We start from the raw sequence: 14,977 nt of genomic DNA, 5'->3' as shown, positions 1-14,977 counted from the left end.
CGAGCGTTAACAAGGGCGATCCTGGTAGGGTCCATCAGACCGGTGACAGCCATCCAGGGAACCGGTTTCAGTGGCCACAGATTCTGCGGATTCACTGCAGCGAAGACGAGGTGAGAGAAGGCGGGGACGCTGGATCTCCTCAGCCGAGCCGACCACAGGTGCCGATAGATACTTACTTAAATTAAATTTAAATTATATCAAATTGTTTAGTATGAAGCAATTGTGAGAGTTTTTACTGAGACCATAAAACTACATCTCCCTGATGATGACGACCATGACGACGATGTTAAAGATGATGGCGAGTGCTTCACCAGATCTCAAACTGCGTGTGCTCCTTGAAGGCTGCTCTGATGATGATGATGACGACCAGGATGATAATGACAACCAGGAGGATGATGATGATGACGATGGTGATGATGGCGAGTGCTTCACCAGATCTCAAACTGCGTGTGCTCCTTGAAGGCTGCTCTGATGATGATGATGACGACCATGATGATAATGATGACCAGGAGGATGATGATAATGACGATGGTGATGATGGCGAGCGCTTCACCAGATCTCAAACTGCGTGTGCTCCTTGAAGGCTGCTCTGTGCACGATGTTGTTGCTGAAGAGTCTAGAAAGAGACCAAAGCAGAGAGCAGACGTCACTCACACAGAACAACATGAATCCACGTGAGCTCAGGCTGTGAATGATTCCTCTCAGAGTCTGAGAAGAAACTCCTTCATGTTGGCTCACCGCACACAGTGGATGGAGGGGTTGATGGAGAGCAGCTGCAGTAACACATCGGTCGAAGCATCAGTGATCTGATTGTGACTCAGACTGTAACACAAACACAACATGTGGCTCTAACTGATCGCTGCACATTATATTACTGTAGTGTGTGTGAACAGGCTGATGGTTGTTGGTGCCTCCCACAGGAGGATCAGTGTGTGACACTCACTCTAGGACTTGGACTTTGTGCAGATGTGTGATGAGAGGGAGCAGCAGCTGGTCAGTGAGCTGACAGTGACTGAGGTCCAGCTCTGTCAGCCCTTCACACGAGTCCAGCATCTGGACCAAAGCCCCGCAGACCCTCTGATCCAGCGTGCTGTGACTGAGATCCAGCTCTCCACCCAGGGCTGTACACAGGGACACCGCCCGCCTCACTGCGTCCCTCTCACTGTTCACAGGAACCAGAGACAGCAGCTGGAGGAGGACAGTGTTACTGACTCTAAACAGGACAAACAGAGAAACTGTCAGGATGCATCAACACCAGCGTGAACAAGGTTCTCTCTGGTTCAGACTCTTCGGTGGTCTTTCCCACCTGAGGCGGACCCTGTGGAGGACAGGAAACAGCAGGTCCAGCACGCTGTCCTCCACCTCACAGTCTCGCAGGTCCAGCTGTGTGTCCCGGCTGCCCTGTGTCAGGATGGTGGAGACGGCCCTGCAGTCATCAGCAGTCAGACTCAGAGGCTCAGTCTGATCCTCCTCCGGTAGCTCCACACAGGAGGAGCAGGACAGATCCAAGCTGTGCTGCAGAGTCCTCAGCAGGCCTGACGCTGCCTCCTGCTGGACGTCACAGGCAGCACAGCAGTGGATGAACCTCAGCAGCTGGTTCCTGTCAACACTGGAAAGAAACGCATGGAGACAGAAAATCTCAAATGATAGATGCTGCAAACAAACTGCTGGCTTCAATAAAATGTGTTGATCTTTAAAACTAAAGGATTTTAAGAACAGCATCTATGAACTAGCAGCAGACACATTATTGTAATTAGATGTTGGATTTATGCACAGCACTCATGTTATTAAGACAAAGTCACACTGAGCCCAGTTTCCCTGCTTGGGCTGATTGTGCAGGTGGATGTTAACAGATAACAGCTTTAAATGAATAAGGACTCTGTTCATCTGGTAACTCGTTGTTCATAATTTACTGCATTTATCAGATTAAAAGCATCATTTGTCAGCAGTGATGAAGAGTAAATGTCTCCTTTGTGTCCAGGAAGCCACAGAAACACAGCATGTAGCAGATTATTTTAATGGGTCCAGTTCAAATGTGTCTGCAGACAAACTTGTGATTTCCAGCCTTCAGCTTGTTGTTCGAGCAGCTGATAAAAGTAGCCCAGGAGGTGTAATGACAACACTTGATAATAACTATAATTAATACAATTAAATTGTTAATTCGACCAATTTTAATTCACTAAGATTAAAATGACAATAACGCTGATGATACCATTTGGTAAAACCACAAATGAGACACACAAATCAGAAGCAACAAGTCAGAGGCTGCAGTTTGGGAAACACTGAAGATCACCAGAAATGTTTGGGCCTCATTTGTAAACTTCACCAAAATTATTTCCAATAATATATTTTTAAAGGTGAAGGGAGCCACCAGGCTGAAGAAGGAGTCCTATCGGGCTTGGTTAGCCTGTGGGACTCCGGAGGCAGCCGACAGGTATCGACAGGCCAAGTGGAATGCGGCTCGGGCAGTGGCTGAAGCAAAAACTCGGGTGTGGGAGGAGTTCGGAGAGGCCATGGAAAAAGACTTTCGGACTGCCTTGAAGAGATTCTGGCAAACCGTCAGGCGTCTCAGGGGGGGAAAGCGGTGCTCTACCTGCACTGTGTATAGTGCTGGCGGAGCGCTGCTGACGTCGACTGAGAAAATTGTCAGGCGGCGGAAGGAATACTTCGAGGACCTCCTTAATCCCACTGACACGTCTTCCAAGGAGGAAGCAGAGTCTGGGGATGAGGGGAATGACCCGCCAATTTCCGGGGGCGAGGTCACTGAGGCAGTTAAACAACTCCTTGGTGGCAGAGCCCCTGGTGTTGATGAGGTCCGCCCCGAGTTCCTGAAGGCTCTGGACGTTGTAGGGCTGTCCTGGTTGACACGCCTCTGCAATGTTGCGTGGAGATCAGGGGCAGTACCTGTGGACTGGCAGACCGGGGTGGTGGTCCCCATCTTTAAGAAGGGGGACCGGAGGGTGTGTTCCAACTACAGGGGGATCACACTCCTCAGCCTCCCTGGGAAAGTCTATGCCAGGGTGCTGGAAAGGAGAGTTCGTCCGCTAGTCGAACCTCGGATACAGGAGGAACAATGCGGTTTTCGTCCTGGTCGCGGAACACTGGACCAGCTCTTTATCCTCTCGAGGATACTTGAGGGTGCATGGGAGTTTGCCCAACCAGTCTGCATGTGTTTTGTGGACTTGGAGAAGGCATTCGACCGTGTCCCTCGGGGTGTCCTGTGGGAGGTGTTGCGGGAGTATGGGGTGTCTGGCCCATTGCTACGGGCCATTTGATCCCTATACAACCATTGCAAGAGCTTGGTTCGCATTGCCGGCAATAACTCGGACTCGTTCCCGGTGGGTGATGGGCTCCGCCAGGGCTGCCGTTTGTCTCCGGTTCTGTTCATAATTTTTATGGACAGGATTTCTAGGCGCAGCCAAGTGGCGGAGGGCTTTCGCTTTGGTGGCCTCAGAATCTCATCTCTGATTTTTGCGGATGATGTGGTTCTGTTGGCTTCATCGGGTGAGGGCCTCCAGCTCGCACTGGAACGGTTCGCAGCCGAGTGTGAAGCAGCGGGAATGAGGATCAGCACCTCCAAATCTGAGGCCATGGTTCTCAGCCGGAAATGGGTGGAGTGCCCACTCCGGGTCGGGGATGAGTTCCTGCCCCAAGTGGAGGAGTTCAAGTATCTCGGGGTCTTGTTCGCGAGTGATGGGAGAAGGGAGCCGGAGATCGACAGACGGATTGGGGCTGCAGCTGCAGTAATGCGGACGCTGCACCGGTCCGTCGTGGGGAAGAGGGAGCTGAGTGTAAAAGCGAAGCTCTCAATTTACCGGTCGATCTACGTCCCTACCCTCACCTATGGCCACGAGCTGTGGGTAGTGACCGAAAGAACGAGATCGCGGATACAAGCGGCAGAAATGAGCTTCCTCCGAAGGGTGGCTGGCCTCTCCCTTAGAGATAGGGTGAGAAGTTCGGCCATCCGGGAGGGGCTCAGAGTAGAGCCGCTGCTGCTCCACATCGAAAGGAGCCAGCTGAGGTGGTTCGGGCATCCGACAAGGATGCCCCCTGGGCGCCTCCTGGGTGAGGTGTTCCAGGCATGTCCCACCGGGAGGAGGCCCCGGGGCAGACCCAGGACACGCTGGAGAGATTATATCTCTCGGCTGGCCTGGGAACGCCTTGGTATTCCCCCGGATAAGCTGGAGGAGGTGGCTGGGGAGAGGGAAGTCTGGGCCTCTTTGCTTAGGCTGCTGCCCCCGCGACCCGGCCTCGGATAAAGCGGATGAAGATGGATGGATGGATGGATGGATATATTTTTAAACAATTATCTGTATAATTAATGAGAAATTGCAAAGCTGACATTTGTAAACTTTGTAAATAATTCATGAATATTGTGTGACATCTAAAAACAGGACGGCTAATGCTAAGCTGCAGTGTGTTCAGCGATAAGTCGGCCCTTGGGTGTAAATAAAAAAAACAAAAAAACTTTTGATTAGTCTGAATTTCTTTGTTGTTTAGTAAAGTTTGTGTTGGATTAAAATACAACAAACGGCTCTCACTGTTGCCATGACAGCGGGCTAATGCTAAAGAAAAGCTTGCGTGAATCTCTGAGACTAAACAACAGTCGGGGGCGGGGCATCTGTGATGAAACCCTCGATGATAAGTAGTGAAATAAACATCTGGTCATCATTAAAGAACACATACCATAGTGATAAAATGTTGTTTGTGTCATCAGAGTGTAATTATCGTCTCTTTCCAACTATGATATATAAGATAGGAAGCTTCACCACATTGTTGTTCGTACATGTCGCCACTATGAGCACCACTATCAGCGGCTCTGGAATTCTTTTCCAGGAAAACTGAACTCAAAGCCGTCTTCAAACCAGCTTACTGTCTGTAAACATCAACATGAACCAGTTACTGTTTGATCCTGTTTCCTGTTCTGTGTTTGCTACGGTGACCCTGGGTTGTTAGACAGGCGCCCACTAATAAAATGTGTTATTGTTGCTGTTGTTGTTATTATTACTGCTCTACCTTTAAATGATGTTCACTCTGCCTGCTGTTTGAAACTTTCCTTGTAGTTTCTTGTTCAACTGTTCATGTAATCTGTTCCACACTAACAGTAAAATGTTAGCTTGTTTTTGAAGCAATGTCATTATGTTACAATAAAGTGTGTTGTTCAGCAATCACACAGTGCAGCACAGAGAAACGAGCTCTAATATCGGACCTGAGACGAGAAACGCTGTCCAGCATGAGGAGGATGGACTCTACTCCCCCTGCTGGTATGGAGGTCCACAGCAGGTTCAGTCTGACTCCGTCTCCGTGTCTGAGGATGAAGATCAGAGCAGCACAGTCCACTGAGTCCAGCTGTCTGCAGCTCAGGCTGATCACATGACCGAGTGACCTCAGCAAACTGGGAACAGCGTGACTGTCGTGAGCTCTGTAGAGCTCTCTGATGGAGCTCATCACAAAGCTGGGACTGGGCCTGAAAACAAAGAGTTTATTTCCAACTTTGTTTAAAGGATCCATGAAGTGCTGATTAAAGATGAGACAGCATTTCAAATCCTCCTGATTAATCAGCAGAAACTGTGTAAAAGATCAAACCACATTCAGCACCTTTTAAACACAATCCTGTCCAGAAAGGGAAGCAGACGTGTGGTCTCCTCCTGTAAGAACAGGCTCTTCCTCAGGTCCACAGTGATGGTCGGAGCCGACGGCTGCTGCAGCAGATAGTGAAGCAGCTCCCAGCTCAGGCAGCAGGAGGTCAGGTCTCCACCAACCTTACTCAAGAAGGACAACGTCAAGTCCTTGTCCTGGGTTTCATGGAGGAGAGACAGAAGCTGCTGGAAGCTCTCTTCACTCAGTCTGCAGAGATCATCAATATAAAATAAGCTTTGAAGTAAAAATCGACATTTTATTTGTCCTGTGATGTTCAGAAAGACATTTACTTGACTGTCAGAGGACCATGATGGAGCAGCAGTGCAATGAGACCCTGAGCAGGGATGCAGGTCTCAGTCAGGTCTAACCGTCCGACTGTCCAGTATCTCAGCAGGGAAGCCAAACTACTGACGGCCCTCAACAATACTCTGTGTGATGGTCGGGCTTTCTTAGGCACAAGAGAAAGCTCTTCAACAGCCAGCCGACGGGCCGCTCTGCCTCTTCTTACCCACTGAGACAGCAGCAAGGACATGTCGATGGAAAGCCTGAAGAACGAAGAGACGAAAGAGCAGAAATGATGAACACCAAGAACTAAAGATTCACATAGAAATGATGTTAGAAGAGCAGGAGAGAGTCATGGTTTCACTTCCTGCCTCAGACTGTGTAGTTGTGTTGTGTGTCTGAAGAGCAGAGCGCCTCCTCTGGCAGACATCTTGCTGGGTGTGAGGATGAGATCCACTTTAGAGCCGCACAGTTTGAGAACTCTCCCCACAGACCAGCAGCTTTTCCTGTGTAACGCTCCTGTTAGCAGCAGCTGGAAGCCCAGCAGCTGCAGCAGAGACTCCAGCTGCTGGGCCTCCTCTCTGGATCTTACAGACATGGATGTGCACACACTCTGGAAGAACTCTGGATCACAGCTGGAACACAGCGAAGATGGGATCAGAGAACATGCTGGAAACGTTCTGCAAATGAAATCATCACGACTTATTTACCTGAGCTGTGAGATAAAAGGCAGACACTGCAGCAAACTCCTCACTTCACCCTCTTCATGTGAGCAGTCTCTCAGCTCCACTTGTTTCTTCTCTGGTTGGAGTTTCAGCAGCTCCAGGAGGATGGAGGTCTTTCTCTCTGAGAGCTTCATGATCCAGACTGCAGGAGCTGACTGGAAAACTGGCTGTAATGATGGAAGGACACTCAGACCTGTTTCAGTCTCACAGTCCTTCACATGGGAGCACAGATCCAACAGGAAGTCACTCTGATACTGCTTCAGATCATCATCATCATCCTCCATGTGTCTCTCATGAAGAGGGAATGTCTGATATGTGCACACTGATGCTAACAGCTCCAGGATCTTCTCTCCTGTCTGCTGCTCTCTCTCTGCTGCTGCACAGAACAGACTCACAAAGATCCTGACTGCTTCATCAGGATCTGAACACCCATCATATGCAACACTGGAACAATAAGAAGGAAACATTTAGAGATGATTTGATGTGAGCTGCATAAAAACAGCCACACACTGCTGATGGACTCCATCTGGTCCATGTTTCCTGTACATAATGACGCTCCATGTTAAATATAACATAAACGAGGGAAACATATCATCTCAGTTGCAGCACATAACTAATTTATTAATCCTCATAAAAACAAGAAAACACAAATATTTTAGAAATTTCTCAAAATTCCACTTTTAGAAGCTTCTTTAAATCAAGAAGAGACGGTAAAAACTTTACTTTAAGATTAAATGAATAGAAAAGTTGTTTTCTGCTTTCTTTGTAAAGTAACTATATACTATGTGTATACTGCATGTGGTGAACGCATGTTCTCCATCAAAACTCTTCACTAAGCTTCTGAATACAATCTGACTTACCTGAGCTGTGAGATAAAAGGCAGACACTGCAGCAAACTCCTCACTTCACTCTCTTCATGTGAGCAGCCTCTCAGCTCCACTTGTTTCTTCTCTGGTTGGAGTTTCAGCAGCTCCAGGAGGATGGAGGTCTTTCTCTCTGAGAGGTCTATGGACCAGACTGCAGGAGCTGACTGGAAAACTGACTGTAATGATGGAAGGACACTCACACCTGTTTTAGTCTCACAGTCCTTCACATGGGAGTACAGATCCAACAGGAAGTTAATCTGATAATCATCATCATCCATGTGTCTCTCATGAAGAGGGAATGTTTGATATGTGCACACTGATGCTAACAGCTCCAGGATCTTCTCTCCTGTCTGCTGCTCTCTCTCTGCTGCTGCACAGAACAGACTCACAAAGATCCTGACTGCTTCATGATGAAGTGACCTCAAAGGAAGAACACTGTAACTGTCACGGTCCTGGGTCTCCTGACCCAGCGTTTTTAGTTCTTTGTGATTTTTGTATTATTGTACTTGTGTGTGATTTATTCTATGGCTTCTAGTTTTGATCCCTTGCCCTTCATGTCTCTCTGTGTCCCCTCTGTTCTGTGTAATTGTGTGTCTTTGCATGTTTGAGTTTCTTGTTTTCTGTCACTCTGCATTGTGCATTATGTTCTCATGGTTGGTTTTTTGTTACTCTCTCTAGTCTAGTCTCTTGTGTTCCCAGCTGAGTATTTCCCTGTGTATTTTGGTTCTTAGACCTCTGCCTTATGGTTTATGTCTCTGTATTTCTTAGTTGCTGTCTCCACTGTGTCAAGTTCGCGTCTCTGTGTGATACTTCCTGTTTTACTTTGATGGTCCGTGTCTCATGTGAATGCGTCCTGCTTTGCTTGTCTCGTCAGTCCTGATTTCTCCCAGCTGTGCCCTCCTTCTGTGTCTCATTCCCCTCGTTACTTCCCAGTGTATTTAAACCCTGTATTTCTCTGAGTCAGTGTCGCGTCGTCCCTCATGCTGTGTGGATCTCCCTGTGTGTCTCTCTGTGAGTTTTCCAAGTTCCCAGTTTAGATTAGTTTGTATGTTTTTTCCCTGCCAGCAAATAAAGCTGAGTTTTGAGTTCACCTCCCTGAGTCTGTGAGTCCTGCACTTTGGGTCCAACTCCTGCCTGCCGCACAGCGATTCATGACAGTAACAATAAGAAGGAAACATTTAGAGATGATTTGATGTGAGCTGCATAAAAACAGCCACACACTGCTGATGGACTCCATCTTGTATATAATGAAAGTCCATTTTAAAGCCATCTTCCATCAGAGCAGCTGAACAGTGTTCTTAGACAGTTACTGACTCACAACACAAACACTCAGCCTGTGTGTGAAATCACTGCGTTCTGAACTGTAACTGTTATTTTGTTCGCTGTCTGACTTTAGAGAGTCAAACACTAAACATCAACAATGCAGAAACACACAGAGGGGAACAACAACATCTACAACAGCAGCTTCACCTGCTGCTCACATCACACACCTCTCTGCTGTCTGACATCTTCATCTGCTCACTATAGAGCTGCTACCACCATCATCATCATCATGCTCAGTAAAACAAAGGCAGAGATAAAGTCCAGCTTCATGTAACTCATTCATTTACTGAGTTACGTCACTGAAGGACTCGTTGAGTTTGCTTTCATGCTGTTTCCATGGCGATGATGGATTCAGGTGTAAAGGATGTTTCTGGCATGTGTGCACTCCAACACTCTGCAGCAGGAGCTCAGTCACATGATCCTATCAAATATAAATCTAACCTTTCTGATGAGAACTGTCAGGTTTTGTATTATTGATTGTCATTTATGCTTAGAAATATCTACTTATATATGATTAGAGTTTTATAATTAGTTGTAGATTGGTAGAGGTTTGATCCTTAATAGTCTGCAAACTTTGTGTGCACACCTACATCCTGGGAGTATGGGAGAGGTCGTACATTTTCTTATTGTTTTATGGCAGGATAAACGTGGCTGTGTCTGTTTTAGGCTAAGTGCCTTTGGTTTAGATGAACTGCAGGACCAGCAGGTTTAGGGAAGTCATTTATGGAGTCACACTCTGACCCCACACACACACACACACACACACACACACACACACACACACACGCACGCACACGCACACGTTACTCTTTGTTTGTATGTAGACGTCGTATGTTAATGAACCTATGCATATTCATGTGACCTCAATAAAAGAGCAGTGTTACGGGGGAACGGTCGAGAGCAACTGGGGTCAAGCGAAGGAACGCCGTTTGTCCGGTTCTCTCCCGTGCACGAGGAACATGAAGAACTTTGCCTACTTCGTGTCTTGCTTGCTGTGTAATTATATTGTCCTCAACGTTCCAGCGAATAGGTTCAAGCTACAAACCTATCAAGAACGTCTTTATTCTAGATCCTGATAAGCATTAAAAGTCGTCTGATATTTATAGAAAATATGAAACTTCATAGCAACAAACAGCTGAACACGTCAGTGAAACACAGGGATGGACTGAGAACGTTTCCCTCTGAAATATGACAGAGTCTGAATACATTTATAACATGATCCATGTAGATGAGGTCAAACATATGATGCTGATGACAAACAGGCAGCACAAGACAAAATCATCACTTTACAATTCATGGAGCTTCAAATATTTCCATCAGTTATTTTCACAGCAAATCTTCTCTTACAGATATTTGACTCATGTGAAGAGCATGTTATTTACCTGAGCTGTGAGATAAAAGGCAGACACTGCAGCAAACTCCTCACTTCACTCTCTTCATGTGAGCAGCCTCTCAGCTCCACTTGTTTCTTCTCTGGTTGGAGTTTCAGCAGCTCCAGGAGGATGGAGGTCTTTCTCTCTGAGAGGTCTATGGACCAGACTGCAGGAGCTGACTGGAAAACTGGCTGTAATGATGGAAGGACACTCAGACCTGTTTTAGTCTCACAGTCCTTCACATGGGAGCACAGATCCAACAGGAAGTCACTCTGATATTGGTTCAGATAATAATACATCTCCATGTGTCTCTCATGAAGAGGGAATGTCTGATATGTGCACACTGATGCTAACAGCTCCAGGATCTTCTCTCCTGTCTGCTGCTCTCTCTCTGCTGCTGCACAGAACAGACTCACAAAGATCCTGACTGCTTCATGGAGACGTGACCTCAGAGGAAAAACACTACAACAATAAGAAGGAAACATTCAGTGATGATTTGATGTGAGCTGCATAAAAACAACCACACACTGCTGATGCAGTTGTCCATGTGTGTCCTGTATATAATGAAACAGTCAGTGTTGGGAAGGTAAGTTTTCAAATGTATTCCACTACGGATTACAGATTACAGATTACATGCCCCAAAAGGTATTTTGCAACGTATTCTGAATACTATGGATTACTTAATATATTATCAAGATTTTACAACTACATTAATGTCTCATTGCTGTGTAATTTATTACTATTACTGAAGGTTACTCACCAGACCAAAACCAACTCGACTTAAAATTTATTTCAAACCTAAAACCTTTAGTGAACAATGAAACAAATAAGAGTAAAAATGCAATCATTTACTGGTAGCAATAAAATAATCTTCTACGTCTTAAGCTCTGTCCACACCTGTACAGCTTTTTCTATGTGTTTGGGCCTTTCGTTCACACGTAAACGGCATTTTGAATAATCTAAAACTGAGATTTTTTAAACTCCTTCTTTGCATTTACGTGGACGAGGAATACGGGGTTCATCACGCAGCGTCAAAAGTTGTGCGTCTTTTTTCACGTCTCACTATCTGCAGTTTTTACACACTTACACACACAGTTACTGTCCCCCCATTTAAAGGCAGAGGCATCATTATTTTATGTTTAAAGCGGACCCTCGTTTATTGCGGCAGTTAGGTTCTAAAAAATCCCGCGATAGGTGAAATCTGTACAGTAGTCAGCTTCATTTTTTAAAGTTATTATAGATGTTTGAAGGCTGTAAATAACCTCACTACAAGCTGTACACTTTCCTCAGACAGGTATGAACATTTTCACTCTTCTCTCGCTTGTTTAAACACAAAGTTCAAACCTTGTTAGAAAAATAAGTCCAGTATTATAGAAGAAGCCAAAGATCAAACCCTGTTTTCAGAACATGGGAACAGCTGCAGAGAGTTCAACATTAATGAATCAATGGTACAGAAGTAGACGAAGCAAGAAGAATGAGTCAAGTTTGACTCCTCTGACTGTTTGGCTTTGCTTAATGCGTCTTATAATCTGAAGAATGCGGTAACTTCTAGCTTCCTTTAGCATGTGCAGAAGTCAAACTTTTGGTGCCATAGTTAGCGTCTTCCTCAGCCTTTTGGGAGCTACCACAGGAGCCTCTGACGGTGCAAAAGGTTTCGTCGACATTGTTGTGTTTGTGGGGGAGAAACCCTACAAACATACAGCACTGCTGCTCGAGGATTTATGTAAATTTGACAAGCTGAACTCGTTCTGTACTGGACAGGAGACACGGCTCAAGGTTGATTGATAATGGTCTGCAACAAATCAGGATGCACAACACAATGCGCTGTTAAAAAAAAGAAAGTAAATCTGCAGAATTGCACGGACCACACTGCCCATGAGGCTCCCGTCTTTAGGGCTATGCCTGTAACACTGCTCATATTGCCTTACTATTAAAATAGTTTTTCAATAATAATTTTTACAAATATTTCTTACAGCTCTAATGTGCAGCACAGAGCGCTCAAACACATCTATTCATTCACTTCTTCACAGATGTTGATCATCCATTCATGTGCTCATGTTTGTGACTGATGAAGGCGGCATTCGATTGGTCCATTTAGTGTGGAAGAAGAGAGAAATAGCAAATCAAAGGCCTCCTTTTATGTGAGTGTGGACAGAGACTGAAGCTGAGTGAACACAAAGTTTCCCCCACATTGTCACAGCTGTCATCTCTGACTGCAGGTTTAGCTTTCATCAAGCCAGCTCACACAAAGAAAGCCTGCTTATGATCAAGCTGCTTCACTCTTCAGCCGTCTGTACAATTATACAATTATATTAAAATGCATATACTGAAAAATGTTTCCACTGCTGACTTCAGGGAGCATCTCGTCTTCTGAAGAATTAATCATGTAAAGAAGAATTCGTGTACTTGAGCTGTGAGATAAAAGGCAGACACAGCTTTATGATCCAGACTGCAGGAGCTGACTGGAAAACTGGCTGTAATGATGGAAGGACACTCAGACCTGTTTCAGTCTCACAGTCCTTCACATGGGAGCACAGATCCAACAGGAAGTCACTCTGATAATCTTCATCCATGTGTCTCTCATGAAGAGGGAATGTCTGATATGTGCACACTGATGCTAACAGCTCCAGGATCTTCTCTCCTGTCTGCTGCTCTCTTTCTGCTGCTGCACAGAACAGACTCACAAAGAACATCACTGCTTCATGGAGACGTGACCTCAGAGGAAGAACACTGGAACAATAAGAAGGAAACTTAAAGATGATTTGATGTGAGCTGCATAAAAACAGCCACACACTGCTGATGGACTCCATCTGGTCCATGTTTCCTGTACATAATGACGCTCCATGTTAAATATAACATAAACGAGGGAAACATATCATCTCAGTTGCAGCACATAACTAATTTATTAATCCTCATAAAAACAAGAAAACACAAATATTTTAGAAATTTCTCAAAATTCCACTTTTAGAAGCTTCTTTAAATCAAGAAGAGACGGTAAAAACTTAACTTTAAGATTAAATGAATAGAAAAGTTGTTTTCTGCTTTCTTTGTAAAGTAACTATATACTATGTGTATACTGCATGTGGTGAACGCATGTTCTCCATCAAAACTCTTCACTAAGCTTCTGAATACAATCTGACTTACCTGAGCTGTGAGATAAAAGGCAGACACTGCAGCAAACTCCTCACTTCACTCTCTTCATGTGAGCAGCCTGTCAGCTCCACTTGTTTCTTCTCTGGTTGGAGTTTCAGCAGCTCCAGGAGGATGGAGGTCTTTCTCTCTGAGAGGTCTATGGACCAGACTGCAGGAGCTGACTGGAAAACTGGCTGTAATGATGGAAGGACACTCAGACCTGTTTTAGTCTCATAAGAGTACAGGTCCAGGAGGAAGTCACACCATTTCTCTTTAAGAGGACTGTGTTTGTATGTGCACACTGATGCTAACAGCTCCAGGATCTTCTCTCCTGTCTGCTGCTCTCTCTCTGCTGCTGCACAGAACAGACTCACAAAGATCCTCGTTCGGTCTTCATCTGATGTCTCAGCATCAACTCTGGAACAATAAGAAGGAAACATTCAGTGATGATTTGATGTGAGCTGCATTAAAACAACCACACACTGCTGACACACTTTGCAATGTTTGTGAGTTTAATCTGGATCTTTGCTGATTTTCTGTCTTCAGTAAAATGAAACTTTGATAAAAATCAGAGTCTGTTTATTTCTTTGGAAGTCAGCAAACTCATAAATTGAGCAGAGGATCAAATAATTATGTCACTGCTGTAAAAAGGTAGAACACTGTGAGAACAGCTGTAATACAGTGTTGTATTATTCATGTACGTCGGAGTATTTGGAGAGTTTAGATTTTATATTTGCTATGGTCACTGAATCCTGGTGTTTCTTGGTTTAATGCAGTAACGTCTGTTTTCTACAATGTTTCTATGACAGGAAATGCTGTTTGCGTTGGATTCTCTATGATGAAGGAGATGGCGAGCCACCTCTGAACCTCATCACCTCCTTAGCCTGAGCAGCTGCTCTGAGCTTTCACTGTGCCAGACGAGGAGGCCACGCCCCCTTTTTCAGCCTTCACCTGAGTTCACCTGTGTGAAAGCACAGCACCAAACAGCTTAGCTGCTGTGTTTCACTCAGGAGCACTTTGGAAGTGAACCTGACTGGACGTCTTTACTAAAACTGACTGACTACAAACCAGAGGAGCCAACGACAGAACTTCCAAACTCTTCAACATCCCAGAGACACTTTCCTGCATCATCAGGTGACTCCTTGTGATGAGGGAGCAGCTAAAGTAGCCTTGATCGCTTCAATATCAACACTGTGTTCGTGCTGTTTACACTCGTCTGTGACGCTGTGTGAAATATTCACTAGTGTTTTGTGATCATTCACATTTGATTTGATAGAAGAAGTTTCAGGACATTGAAGTTACAGCTCTGAGTGGCTCCAGCTGCTCAGTGAGTCTCTTCCTCTCTTAAAGCCTCAAACTCACACTCTGGCCCTGCTCATTTAATATTCTGCAAACCTTCAGTGAGTTATGTTTGCACTGTGTGATCAATATTTGTATGTTCTGTATCACTTTGTGTGTTTTCCTTTTCCTGTCATGAAGACAGCTCAGACCTGCTGGCGTCTCCAGGTCCTGCTGAGCTTTCAGGTTATGTGATAAATGCTTTGGAAGCCATGGATGGGCCTCACTTTAGACCAGCTCACACAACATACTTCACTAACAACCAGTAACTGTCTGAATTAACTCAGGAATATCTGTA

General features: G+C 45.3%; 2 protein-coding genes across 2 annotated transcripts in view; both read right to left on the bottom strand.

The window, feature by feature from the left end:
• Nucleotides 1-474: 474 nt before the first annotated feature.
• LOC146672984 (uncharacterized) lies at nucleotides 475-7,948 on the bottom strand. The gene is made up of 10 exons (XM_085401429.1): nucleotides 7,508-7,948; nucleotides 6,633-7,091; nucleotides 6,294-6,557; nucleotides 5,931-6,185; nucleotides 5,599-5,847; nucleotides 5,210-5,467; nucleotides 1,307-1,609; nucleotides 944-1,213; nucleotides 739-822; nucleotides 475-616 (listed from the first exon to the last, which is right to left on the bottom strand). The coding sequence occupies exons 1-10, from the start codon at nucleotides 7,789-7,791 to the stop codon at nucleotides 550-552; spliced, it is 2,493 nt and encodes an 830-aa protein (XP_085257555.1). The 5' UTR covers nucleotides 7,792-7,948; the 3' UTR covers nucleotides 475-549.
• Nucleotides 7,949-10,092: 2,144 nt separating this feature from the next.
• Nucleotides 10,093-14,977, bottom strand: part of LOC146672983 (uncharacterized) — a 28,149-nt gene continuing 23,264 nt past the window's right edge. The window contains exons 5-6 of the mRNA XM_085400916.1: nucleotides 13,354-13,758; nucleotides 10,093-10,671 (exon numbers count right to left, since the gene is read on the bottom strand). Coding sequence (XP_085257042.1) covers nucleotides 10,215-10,671; nucleotides 13,354-13,758 — 862 coding nt within the window. The 3' untranslated portion in view covers nucleotides 10,093-10,214. The remainder of the gene's footprint in view (nucleotides 10,672-13,353; nucleotides 13,759-14,977) is intronic.

This window comes from Rhamphochromis longiceps, linkage group LG3 (assembly GCF_057381845.1).
Source record: "Rhamphochromis longiceps isolate RC_006_pf linkage group LG3, R_longiceps_female_GT1.1, whole genome shotgun sequence".
Lineage (NCBI taxonomy): Eukaryota > Metazoa > Chordata > Actinopteri > Cichliformes > Cichlidae > Rhamphochromis > Rhamphochromis longiceps.
This window is presented reverse-complemented; position numbering and strand designations above follow the sequence as displayed.